The sequence below is a fragment of the Phalaenopsis equestris genome, unplaced genomic scaffold (genome assembly GCF_001263595.1).
Source record: "Phalaenopsis equestris unplaced genomic scaffold, ASM126359v1 Scaffold000002, whole genome shotgun sequence".
Lineage (NCBI taxonomy): Eukaryota > Viridiplantae > Streptophyta > Magnoliopsida > Asparagales > Orchidaceae > Phalaenopsis > Phalaenopsis equestris.
In genome coordinates this window covers 72,934,059-72,948,037 of record NW_018164444.1, presented here as the reverse complement: position 1 = coordinate 72,948,037, position 13,979 = coordinate 72,934,059, and the positions used below count along the sequence as shown (strand labels likewise).

The window sequence follows — 13,979 nt, the reverse complement described above, 5'->3', positions numbered from 1 at the left end:
ATATATATATATATATATATATATATATGTGTGTGTTTATTTATTTATTTATTTAAAAAAATGGTCGGAGGCTATTAGACGAGCACTGGTCATCCCTAGATGTGTTAAATATTCGAGTACCACACCTACACACGGGGGGATTCGAACCTGTGACCTTGGGGGACTTAAGACCTTCAGATAGGCTGCTCTACCAACATGTCATACTGCGCGTGCGCGCGCGCACACACACATATATAAAATGATCATGAAGGTTTTGGGAGGATTTGCTAGGGTTTCGAGCAACGATGGTTCCGACTACCTCTTCTTTGGTGATTCTCTTTTCAAACGTTATAAAGGGACCTTCCTTCGCAGATGTGGTCATTAGGAGTGGGGTCAATGAGGTTCTTAACTCTAAGAACTATGTTTTTCCACAATCATATCACGATAAATTAAACAGGAATGGTTGCCAACAGCTTGTGAGGAAATCTGGGAAAAAAGAATGATAGCCCAGCGATTTTTCTTTCTGAAAGTGATACAAGTGAGCTCTCTTTATCCTACAAATTCTCATTGGTCGGAAAATTTTTATATGGGCATCTGAAAAATGGGGATTATTCGTGCGGCTTTTGAGAACCTCCGGTTGTTGGGGGATTGGAAGGTGGGGCTCTTAGACGGTACACACATCCTAATACAACTAAGGAGAGAAGAAAACTATGCTTGGATTTTTGCTAAGTACCTAAGGATAGACAATAGAAGTATAAAATTTCTTAAGTGGTCTGTGGATTTCAATCATCAAACTGAACCACCCATTGTTCTTATCTTGTTTCGCCCAGGGTCTAAAGTTGTACCTCTTCAACCACGAAATTCTCTTCTCTTGGAGCTATTTTTGGGCATCCCATGAAGATGGATGCGCCGACCTTTAATCTCACCAGACCTTCTACAGTTAGAGTTCCAGTGGAAAGGGACATTACCAATCGATTCCTGAGGAAGTTTAGATAGGTTTGGGCATCTTATGGATAATGGTTATATTCTACATCCTGAAGCCAAGAAGGCCTCTTTTAAAAGGTTTGATGCGGAGGGCAATGTGGATAATGGGATTTTTGTAAATGAGATAGTGGATGTAAATATTGGTGAAGCTGGTCTACATAAAAAAAGGCAAGGTAACATTATACAGGAGAAGGATCAAGGAGTTGTAAAAGACACCATTGAATTGATTGGCAATCAGGGGACTAGTGCTAGCATGGAGATGAGAGAATGCAATGATCAGGTTACCCTAGGGTTGGAATCTCATCATTGTGAGGAGTTACATGGAGATGAAGGTCAGTTGGGAGAGGGACAACATGTAGCAATTGGTGGGGTACTACATGAGGAGACTGAATATTTTGTCATAAATGATGACAGGGCCACTAATGTTTCTATAGAACGGGGCCTGGAGGGAGCAAGAACAAACTTAGCGGATAAATGGTCTATTCAAAAATATAGAAGAACGAAAAAGGGAAACCAGGAACTGAAGAATTTGAAGAACATTAACATTAGACATAGAGTTTCTCAATCTTGGTCTGATGGTGATAATGGGGTTGCCCTCCCTAGAATGACTAGGAGAGGATTGTCTTTGCACTATGATCAATATGCTCACTTGAAATATCAGTAGAATTGTAGACCCTTATTCCCTTTGATAGATTGAAGCATTGGTAAGGGTTCATAAACTTTTGATTTTTGTCATTCTTAAGCCTTTGGTTAATACAAACAAAAATAAAATTGTGAAGAAGTTCGGCTGCTTTAACTTTACCTCTAATGTGAACAATAAAATCTGGCCTCTCTGGAGGAAAGAGGGTAACATCAATATTTTCATGGATGGTCTTCAATTTTTACATGTGAAGTTTGATCTAGACTCAATCAAAGGATATGCTATATTTGTCTAAGCAAGTTCAAACTATGCACTTAGATCGGAGCTATGGAATAAGATCATTTTGATAGGTAATGCTTTGAGAGATAATTGGATGGATGGGGAGGGGGGGAGGGGATTTCAACATGATCTCATGCAATACGGAGAAAAGACAAGGTAGGGGAGTGAAGGGGAGTGAATCCCAAACTAATGGCTGGTTTTAATGAGGCATTACAGGAGGCCAACTTATATGATCTTGGCTTCATTGGCCCTATGTTTACTTGGAAGAGAGGTAGAATTTTTAAAAGATTGAACAGAATTTTAGCAAATCAAGCTTGGCTATCAAATTTTCAAATCAGCAATGTCTATCACTTATCTAGTGTGGAGTTCTGATCGCTGTCCACTGTTACCAAGTCCATCCTTCTTTGAAAAGCCTAAGCATTCACAGTTCAGATTTCTAAATACTTGGACAAATCATGTTGATTTCTTGAAATGTGTAGAAAGAGGACGGGTCTCTTCTGTTACTGGCAATGCTTGGTTTGTTTTATAAAAATTGCATAAAAATATGGCTAAGATGCTCAAGTCTTGGAATTGGGAGGTGTTTAGTAATCTACATGGTAATGTTATTAAAGCTGAGGAGTACGTTAAGAAATTGGAAAGTATTGAAATGTATGATGAAAGGGTTAATGAGGAGTTGATTAAGCAAATAGCAATCTTTTAAGAGCAGTGAAATGGGAGGAGGATTCTTGCGGTAAAAAGCAGGTAAAACTCTTTTTTTACAGGGTGATAGGAATTCTCAATATTTCCATGATTGCATTAAAAATAGGAAAATAACCAATACAATGGACAGAATCTATGAGGAAGGAAAGAGTAGGTTAACCAACCAGAAGGAAATATGAAGACGTGGAGTCTCTCATTTTGAAAAAAATTTTGTGAAGGGGAGGAAACCCAACCTATCTGTTTGAATTTATTACAAGACCATTTGCAGTACACTAGCAATCTGAAACTCACTTATATTCCTGATGAAACTGAAAGTAGAGAGGCTTTGAATTCTATTGACAAAAAAAAATTTCCAGGGTCAGATGACTTCACTGCTGAATTTTACAAGGTTTGTTGGAACATTGTTAAAAATAAGGTTATTGCAGCAGCTCAAAGCTACTTTAGTGGATAAGATATGTGCTCCTCCTTTTCCATATCCTTTTCCAACTCAACAATTGTGCCGATACCTAAGGATAAAGAGAAAACTACATGGGATCATTTCCGGCTTATCTGACTTACTACTGTGATCTGTAAAGTGATTGGTAAAATCTTGGCCACAAGATTACAACCCCATCTCTCAAGATTGGTCATGACCAATCAATCAGTTTTTATTAAAGGTATAAGTATCTTTGATAACCATCTCTTAGCCAAGAAATGTTGTAGTCCTGGATAGGAAATGCAGAGGAGGTAATATGATTAGTAAACTTGATTTGAGAAAGGCTTACGACTCTGTAAGTTGGGATTTCATTTTGGAGGTGCTCAAGGGGAGAGGTTTTTAGGAATCCTTTAGCAATTTGATTAAAAGATGGTTGAATGGTAATCACTATTCAGTACTTATTAATGGGAGTTCACATAGTTTTTTTTCTTCAGGTAGGGGTATCAAACAAGGAGACTCACTCTCTCCCACAATTTTCATTCGAGTTTTCAATTATTTTTTGAGAATGGTGGATGACTTACAACTTAAATCAAGAGGGGCTCAATATGACCACAAAGCAAAAAAGCTGGTGAGCCACCTTGCTTATGTTGATGATGCTATCATTTCACTAATGCAAGCTTATTTGAAGTTAAAAAAGTACATAGTTTGTTGCTTAATTTTCAAAGGTGTTCAGTTATGACCTTTAATACTTACAAGTGCCGACTTCTTTTTGGGAAACATGTGGGATTGATGAGAAGATGTTGGATTAACTCTTATAGCGGGTTTTTGGTAGTTGAATTGCCCCTCAGATACCTAGGCGTTAATTTGCTTATTGGAAGGAGAAAACAAATACAATTTGAGGATGTTGTGGGTAAAATTAAAAATAAATTTGGGGGGTGGGCCAATTTTTTTCCTGTTTATGAGGGCAAAATTACTCTACTTAGAAGTGCCTTGAATACCATTCCTCTTTATGTGCTACAAGTTGTTAGACTAAAATACAATACAAAGAAGATGCTAGAAAGGCTTTTCAATAATTTCCTTTGGGGGGGTGATGAAGGGAGGGAAGATGTGGGTAAGATGGAAGAAATTATGCAAACCCTTTATGGTTGGTGGCCTCGGGTTTAGGGAAGTGTAACACATAGCTGATGTTAACTGCATTAAACTGTGGATTAACTTTAGGAATCTTAATTCCATACGGGCAAAGTTCATGGATGCTAAATATTGTAGGGGGTTGCATCCCCTTCAAGTTACTTTCAAAAATGGGGACTCAAAAACTTGGAAAGGCATGTTAAATGCTAGGAACTATGCTGAAAATGCTATCTTTTGGAATCTTGGAGAGGCGGCATCTTCTTTTGAAAAGACATGCGGTGCTTGGAAGATCTCGCTAGCTGTAACTAATGTGGGGAATGAAAATCTCAAAGCCTATGACTGCTGGATTGGAAATTGCTGGAATTTGAAATTTTTAGTGAGCTTAGTAGGGAGGGAGCTTGGTTGTCCGATCTCCAAGATTCCATTCGATAGAAGATTACCAAATTCTCTCGTAACATCTCTATCATTAAAGCTATTTACCTTAATATGGATCAATGGAGCAGAGTCGAATGGGCTCAGCTCCCGTGGAACAAATTACTATCTCTCTCTTTATCTTTTTTTTTTTATTTGGAGATTGTTTCACAATTTACTTCCTACTAATGATATACTCAAATTGAAGGGATTAAGATTGCCTTCCCAATGTTTGTTTTGCAGGAGTGAAGAGGAAAATCTTCCACATTTATTGTTTAACTGTAAATTTGCCATACAAATTTGGAAAGTGGTGGGCTACCTCCATAGCCTAGTGCTTTTGGATTGGGATTTAACAATGTTTGGTTGTTTGGTCTTCGGATCATGCGGCTAATTGTGCTTCTTTATAACTGTATGGTTCATTTGGATGGCTCACAATTCATTTAAACATTAAAATGTGGAGGTTAATGAGGAAAGGGCAGTTGTTAATGTGTTAGCTTACATACATAAACTCAGCACATATGAGAATGTAGATTTTACTAGTTTTGCTGGTATTAATATATTATTTGGTAAAGATAAGAATGCAAGTGATAGGTGCAGAAAAATTAAGGTACGTCAGGTTACTTGGAGGAAACTTTGCTCCCCTTGAATCAAGGTAAATACTGATGGAAATTAGCTCAAATATAAGGGAGGAATTGGGGCTGTATTCCGTGACTATACAGGTAATTGTATTTGCTTCTTTCTTTCTTCCTACATTGCAAATGATGCACTCGAAGCAGAAGTGTTGGCAGTACTGCTGCAGTAAAGGTGGATGTTAGATTTAAAATCTGTCTTTTACATGCTGAATTGGATTGCTTAGAGCTGCTTAATATTATTAAAGGATCTAATTCTCCTCCTTGGTATATTTCTTTATATGTCAATAGTATTTTTGAATTGCTTGGGCAAATGCATGTTATATGGAAGCTATAATCCTAGGGAACGAAACAATGTGGCTAATTAGCTAGCAAAAAGGGGTACTCTTTCAGAGAAAGTGGAGATTGGGGTGGCACTCCCTCCTACCCTCAAGCTTCTGTTACACGGGAACTTAATCAACATTCCTTACTTGAGAATTTAGCCTACATACCGAAGTGGAAGACAGCTGTTTACACTTATTTTGGAGCCTGTTTACATACATAGACATACATACATACATACATACATGTATACTTTAGAGCTTCTTTTTTAGGTGAGTTTGTACTTTGGGGAGGGGAACCTTGGGAGTGGGTATTGTATTTCTTTTGTTTTTACTACTAGGATCCACTCTCCTTTTTTGTAACAGCTTCTTTTGATGGAATGAAATTACCTACGGGTTTTTATATATATATATATATATGTGTGTGTGTGTGATATGTGTGTGTGTGTGTGTGTGTGTGTGTGTGTGTGTGTGTGTGTGTGTGTGTGTGTGTATATAATATATATATATATATATATATATATATATATATATGCTTGTATTTTTTTTTCTTTTCTTTTCTTTTTTTTCTTTTTTTTTCTTTTTTTTTTTTTTTTTTGAGAGAGAAAGAGAGAGTTATCCTAAGGTTGGAGAGGATTTCCCTATTCTTAGAAGAGAGAAGATGATCATAGTGGCGTTTGGAACTCTGCCATAATCAATCCCAAAACATGGGAACCATCACCTATGGGCTGCGCAAGGGAAATGAGGCAAAGCCCACCAATTGCAAGACTTCCAGGTGCCCATCACTGGCCAGTAAAAATCTCGAGGCAGCTATAAGAAGGGGAAAAAAACAGAAAATGAGATGGAAAATTTTTTGTTATGTGTTTCTCCAAAAAATTCAACAATTGTCCGTTTTGATAGCAGTAAGTAACCCCCACTGCATTTTCTTTGGACTTTAAGTAACCCACTACAATTTCTTGGGAGTTCATGATACATCAAGTTCTACAGGCAGAATTTCTTGGATTTCAAATAGATCAATCATCATATTCGTCAATAACTGCCCCTACCAAGGTCAGTGACTGTACAGTCTAGCTGAGATATTTTTCAAGGCAAGGTTTTCAAGCAATTAGCACTGCCGTTGTGGGTCTCATATCCCGAATGCAAAAAGTGAAAGGTTGTGTTAGGTAGTCAACAGTTAGCGTAAATTTAAAAAAAAAAATCATGACATGAATCCTTTAAAATCATTGTAGGTCCCCCAAAAGCGGTGTGCTATATGGCCTTAATACAATAAAAAGTGTACAAAGATTGTTACAACAGTGCCCGAGTGTAGTGTTAAATCAGTAAAGGTTCCCACATTATGAACAGTTGAGGGCAAAGAAGCTAGTCCATGAAATTAATATTAGAATAAGATCTTGGAATATATGTACTCATAAGTAAATTAATGAAATTAATAGATATTAAGGTTCATAAGACGATAAATATCCTATGCATTCAAAAAATTAAATGGGTTGAAGAAAAGACTAAGGCTCAGTTTGGGGCCGCGGTTTACGCGCAGTGCGGTATAAGGCCACGAAGTTCTACTGTTTGTGGGGGCGAACGAAGCACGTCGGCAATGCATTCGGGGAAAAAGCGGGCCGTGGATCAAACCCCGCGGCCCGCGGTCGAGCGATGGCTTATTACGCTTTACCCTCGCTTCACCCCTACCCTAACCCTCTCCTGTTCGCCGTTCCTCTACAGTTTTACGCTCCTCTGCTGTCGATCGTCGCTCGTCGCATATGCGCCCGTAATTTGAATGCATAAGAATTTTGAAAGACAAAGCTCGTCGCATTTGCGGCCATAGTCGCAACAATGGCGTAAGCTCCCATCCTCATTTCTTCCTTTTCTTCTTTCATGGCCCATCCTTACTTTCTTTCGTAAATGTATTGTAAACCCCGGTTTTACTTTTTCTGAATTTGAGCAAGTAAGATTCCCATGATAAATTCTTTGATTCCTGATAATATTCCCGTTTTTGGTAAAGCCTGATCTTAGAACTGTGTTATCTTTGATTTTTAAGAAAAATTATTGAGATCTTAGTTGCCATGGAACAGATTTAGCTATCATATTATATGAAACGGGTTTGAATCCTTGAGGAATAAAGATGATCTGCATATAAAAAATAGATTATGATGCGATTCTTAACTCTCAAATAAAAAGGGTTGAGCTTATTGTGCTATAAAATGTTAGGTTGGTATATGTAGGCGTTTCAGATTAGTTTAAGGCAATTTTTATCAAACTAGATGACGAACTACACATCAAACAACTTGCATTTGTTGTGCTAATATTACTTCCAATGATTATGAAATTGTTGTTTTAATTTAGCAAGAGCTTGCAAAAGGATAAACTGATGTCATGGATTGAGTTGTCTTCTTTGGTAATTCTTTTCAGTAGCTTTGCCTTTCAAAAATCTGACATAAAAATTTTGATTCATCACAAATCACTTTTTCAGCGGTGATTTGTTTGCATGCATCTTGCTAAATTTGAATTGCTAGTCGCTCGTCGCATCTTGCTAGATTTAAATGGTGTGTGCATGCATAAGAATTCTGTGGTCTTATGTAAATGTCCCATATATATAAGCCATGATGGTAAAATCTGGCATTTTGTTTTATGTTAAAGATTTAAGTGGTGTGCATGTAAAATTTGAATGTTTTGGTGTTACATATGTAAATACGTAAGAGTTGTGTGGTAAGCTGTTGAAGCATCAAATATGTAGCTGTCACAATTCTTTTTAATCAACTTTACTAAACATGGGTAGAATAATCATTTTTTCATAAACAACTGCCCCACAGTTGTTTTCACATAGCTACAACAAACAGACAGTCAACTTCCCCACAGTAGCTTCCTAGGGCAGCGCAGCTGCAGCTGCCCCACACAGACCCTAAGAAGACTAATATCTTACATTTTAAATTTTGGTATTCATATAGAAGTCGTATTTGAAATTGTTTAGTTGTAATTATATATAAAAGTTTGAAAGATAATATTATAATAAATTAACGGAATTAGAGAGAATTATAACCCTAAAAATTGTTGTTGATACTAAAATTTTTAATATTATAAGTTTTTGTTCTACTCAAGTAAGTTAGATATACATTCAGAAGAAAATTTCTTAAATGAGTTAAAAGAATTAATACAAATGATACATCTTGAAGAAAAAATTTGTATTGGAGGACAATTAAGTGGACATTTTGGTAGAGTAGTAGAACGTCTTAGAAATATTCATGATAACTATGATTATGGAATGATTAATAAAGAATGTAGAATCATATTAGATTTTGTTTTAACTTATGCTTTTGTTATTGTTAATATTTATTTATGAAAAGAGATGAATATATTACTACTTATAAGAATGAATCTAATAAAACACAAATTTATTATTTTTTTATAAAAAAAAAGAGATCGTCAAGAATGTAAAGATTATAAAGTCATTCCAAGTAAAAATTTAAGTACTCAACATCGATTATTAGTTTTGAATTTTAAGATGAAGAGTTAAAAGATAAAAAAATATAATAAAACATTATCATAGAATTAGATTGTGACACTTAAAAGACCGAAAAAAAAAAATTAAGAACAAATTTCAAGATTTAAGATTTGGAATATTCATGGAGAAGTTAATTCTATGTGCAACAAAATAACAAGCACTATTAAATAAGTGCAAAATATGTACTTAGAGAATCAAAAAAAAGTTCTATACGTAAAAATAATTGGTGGTGGAATAATAAATGTGTAAGAGAAAATAAATTATAAGAAGATATGTTATAAATATTATTTTAAATGTAAATCTTAGAGAATTTAGAAAAATATAAGGTGGTTTGTACGAGATATAAGATAAATATTTGTGATGCTAAAAATTCTATTTTTAGTGATATTTATAATATATTAGGTACTAAAGAGAGTAAAAGTTATATGTATAAACTAGTCAAATAAAGAGAAAAAAAAAAGATTTAATTCAATTATAGTATATTAAATATGAAAATTAAAAAGTATTTTTCATAAATGAAGATATTCAACATAGATAGGAGAGATATTTTCATAAATTTTTCAATAATATTTTTGAAAATATCATCAACTTTAGTAATCTTAATATTGATAATAGTAATAAAACTTCTTATTTTTATCGTCACATTAGTAAATAAAGAAATTGATAAGGCTTTAAAGAAAATTTACAGTGGAAAATTTGAAGTACCTGATGGTATCCCAATAGAAGTGTGAAATATTTAATAAAGTTAAGAATTTATCGACTTACTAAACTTTTTAATGTTATTTTAAAAACTAAAAAATGTCTGAGTGGAGGAAGAGCATTTTGGTCTCTATTTTTAAAATAAAGAAGCTGCACAAGAGTGTACAAATTATAGAGGATTAATTTAATGTGTCATACATTAAAATTATGAAAGAGATTAATCTTACATAGATAAAGACATGACAAAAAGATTTCTCATAATCAATTTGGATTTATAACGAGCAAGTCTACTATGAAAGCTATACATTTATTAAAATGATTGACGGAGAAGTGCAGAGAGAGTAAGGATGATCTACAAATGATTTTTATTCATTTAGAAAAATCTTACGATAAGGTTCCAAGAGTTGTTCTTTGGAGGGTTCTAGAGAAGAAGGGTGTCGATATGACTTATATGCAAGTCACTAATGATAGGTATACTATAGTTGTTACTTACGTTCGAACGGAATGAATATTGACCAAGTATTTTCCTATTTCGGTTGGATTAAATCAAAGATCGGCTTTAAGCCCGCATCTTTTTGTTTTATTTATGAATTCTCTTAATGGACATTTACAGAAGATGTAACTTGGTGTATGTCTTTCGCTACGATATCCTTCATGTGGATAAGGCTAGAGAAATAGTTAAGAAAAAACTTGAATTATTGAGATTTACTTTAGAGTTTAAAGACCTTCATTTGATTTGATCTAAAACTGAATACATGGAATGTAATATTATTAATAGATCTAGTGGTGGAGTTGTAATAATGATAATCAAATCATTAAAAGGAGTCAATGTTTTAGATATATCTAGTCTATTATTCAAAGTGATGGTGATATAGATGGGGATGCTATAACTAGAATTCAAGTTGGATGGTTGAAGTGGAGAAAAGCATCAGGTTTATTGTGTGAAAGAAAAGTACGGTTTAGGCTTAAAGCAAAATTTTATAAGATAGAGGTGAGACCTGCAATGCTTTATGGTGCAAAAAGTTGGCCTATCAAAAATAAGCATAAAACTAAGTTAAGTGTTCCGGTATGAGAATGCTTCGGTATATAAGTGGCATTACACTTACAGACAAAATACGAAATGAATATATCTGTGAAACGGTTGATGTAACTCCATGGCAGACGAAATTAGAGAGAACCATCTTGAATGTTTTGGTCACATTAAATGTCAACCATCTGATCATCCAGTTAGATAAGCCGATGCTTTAAATTCGACTTATGTCAAGAAAAGTATAGGTAGACCTAAAAAGGCTTGTACATGTTGTATAAGAAATGATCTGAATAAATTAGAATTAAATGAAAAAATGACACTCAATAGGTTACAATGGAGAAAAGATATTCAAGTAGCCAACCCCATTTTGCGGGATAAAGACTTGTCCTCGTTGTTGTTGTTGTAAGGTTTTCAAGCAATGTTTGCATTTTCAGCTAGCATTTTGAGATCTTAGAAAGAACTTACACCAAGTTCTCTATTTTCCTTTACTTCTCTTAATATTTATGTTCATTTTTCAATGTTTCGATTTCCCCTTATGGAGATTTAACTTCCCTTCTTGCATAGCAGCTGGAAAATCCAAACAAGCCAAAATTATAACAAAAACAATGGATGGCCAACATATTTCCCATTCAGGAACCTTTGGATTTGCAGAAAAACATAAAAAGGGAGCAAGCAACCACTGGAATAGGCAGAACTACTGTGAGTTTGCTGGAATTGAGCCCAAGAGACAGATAAAGGGATGGAAATCCATATCCAAGGTTCTTGGTGTCAGTTAATTAACCCAAAGTCTTCAGCCAGTATTAGAGCATCAATTTTGAGCTACAAGTTTTTCTTAGATTTCTTTGAGACACATAGTCATGCAAGTTTAAATTCTTAAGCTCATTAAAGCTTTTTTATGGTGCCACCGGATATTAGGATGCATCAAAATGTTGAAATTCAAAATAAGCGGAATTAAATGGGGGTGTTTTCATTAATATGAGAGGGGATCAACTTTAAAAGGGGGGGTGGGTGCGGTGTTGGTGTTTGGAGAGCAGCGGCAATGACGCTAAGATCGCGGCCGACAATGCTCTGATGGCGGAACAAGTCGTCGGTTTCGAATTCGATGCCCCTCTCCACCTTGGAGCTGGACATGACCAGAGGCAGCATGACTTAGCGGTTCTAGGGTCGACAATATGCGGGAGGTTTTGGAAGCTGACTCTAGAAGACAAGACCATTAAAAACAATAGTGTAGAGGAGGAAGAGAGCCACCCAAAGTAGCAACAAATAAGAGAGCAAGACGAGTGCCCCTCCCTTTCCGGACGGATGATGGCTAAAAGGGAGTCCGGCGAGTCTGGAAGAAGAACCGGTGACTATGATACAAAATTAGGCTATGATACCACGTTGAAATTGAGAATAATGTGTAATAAAGCGAAATCAAATGGTGGTATTTTCATTAATATGAATCTGGGGGGGGTGGTTAAGGCGCCTCTGATACCGCATTAATGAGGTGGGGGAATCGACTGACCCTAAAGCTTTCGCTAAGGTATAATGGGAACTCAAGTTAATGTAGGACCGTTCTACACTTTAATGAAATCTCAACAAAAAAGACTTAACAATTACTGATCGGAAAAGTTGAATAATGAAATACATAAATAGATAAAAAGATAATTACACGTAGAAGCAAAAACATTGAGCACCCAAGCACTACAGAAATCTGTAATGAGTGATTAAAAATTGTTGAAGCCATATTTACTCATAAAAGATATATTTACAAATTTAAAAAAAATTGAAGTACATGATGATTTCTGATATTCAACTTGAATCTAATCAAAACATGTCTCTATAATAACTACTCCTGATTTGTATATCTAGCATGAATAGTGTGTTGAAACTATTTCCAAACAGCTTGCAAAACACAATAAGTTTTTGAGAACTACAGACAGGATTTGCAATAAGGTAGTCACTCGAGCACATAAAACAAATAGATATGAACGGCCTTAATGAAGCCATATTCAGCTTGAATCTCATCATAAAATGTCTCTATGACAACTACTCTTGGTAAGTATAACTAAAATGAATTGTCTAATGAAACTATTTCCAAACTGCCTGCAAAACAAAATAAATTTTTGACGACTTCAAACAGGATCCGGAATAAGGTAGCCTCTCGAGTATATAAAACCAATGGTTATAGATAATAGAAAAAGATTTATGGCACTCAAGAAAAATAAAGCTTGATCCGAGACTGACACTCCGCATCTTCAGAGAAAACTCTTTCACTAAGGACACCATAAGTACAATAACAGCAGATAGAATGATTTGTCATGTTTCTTATTTAGTGTGTTCTGGAGCATAAGCCGCTGCAACAGCATTTACCCATACTATTTAAAACTAAAAAGTGACCAAATATCAATGCATTCGAGTTCCAAAATCAGGCATGAACCCTATTTTTTTCTTTTATATGGGAAAAAAAAAAGTCATTCGCAATGTTAAAAACAGTTAAACGGGCTGAAACTACTTGAACGCAAAACACTACTAGAATAAAAGCAAATTTCTTGATTAAACTAAGATGATGCAAGGCAAGGCGAATCTCAAACTCAGAGAGCATGTAGGGTTTATTAGCTAGAGAAAAAACATAATATAAAGAGAATTTTCACACCTATATCTAGTCCAACTTCAATGATCAAACCAAAACACCATGCAAACGGGCGAGGCAAGAATCGATGAAACTAGAAGACAGTGGGGATGGGAATCGCGTATCAATGGTGATGGAAATAGAGAACGATCGAACTCACTTGTGATCGCAAAGGCGGAGGTGGCCTCCGTCCTTGCAGACGAAGCAATAATCCTCAGACAGCGCCACCTTATCCAACGGTTCCGTACCCATCTTCTCAACTCTACCAGGTCCGGGAAGCCTGGTTCCCGTCGCTTCAGACCCAACGGCGGGAGCGGAACAGAGCGGATCGCCCAAATATCATGCGTAAACTGTGTTTTGGGAAGTCTTTTTTTTCTCTTTTTGTCTTTTCTTTTTTTTTTCTCATTATACCGCAATTTTTTAAATATTTAATTATTTTTCAGCAATTTAACCCTTATTTTTTAATAAGCTACAACTAACCCGTGTTAGTAGTAATTATTTTCATTAAATCTGAATTTAAGATAATAAGAAGCTAAGATTTGATTTTAAATTAAGAATTTTATAGCTTCAGAATTTTTCTAATTTTTTTTATGTTTAGTTAGGTTTTATAAATCCCATAATAATTTTTTAATAAGCGCTACCAAATACTCTCGTAGGGTGGT

At 35.2% G+C, this 13,979-nt stretch overlaps 1 protein-coding gene across 3 annotated transcripts in view; it reads right to left on the bottom strand.

Annotated features, from left to right (window-relative positions):
- Nucleotides 1–13,662, bottom strand: part of LOC110023974 (uncharacterized protein At5g08430-like) — a 75,314-nt gene extending 61,652 nt beyond the window's left edge. For all 3 annotated transcript variants that reach the window (XM_020723657.1, XM_020723664.1, XM_020723670.1), the window contains exon 1: nt 13,478–13,662. In XM_020723657.1, coding sequence (XP_020579316.1) covers nt 13,478–13,569 — 92 coding nt within the window. In that variant the 5' untranslated portion in view covers nt 13,570–13,662. The remainder of the gene's footprint in view (nt 1–13,477) is intronic.
- Between the last annotated feature and the right edge of the window lie 317 nt (nt 13,663–13,979).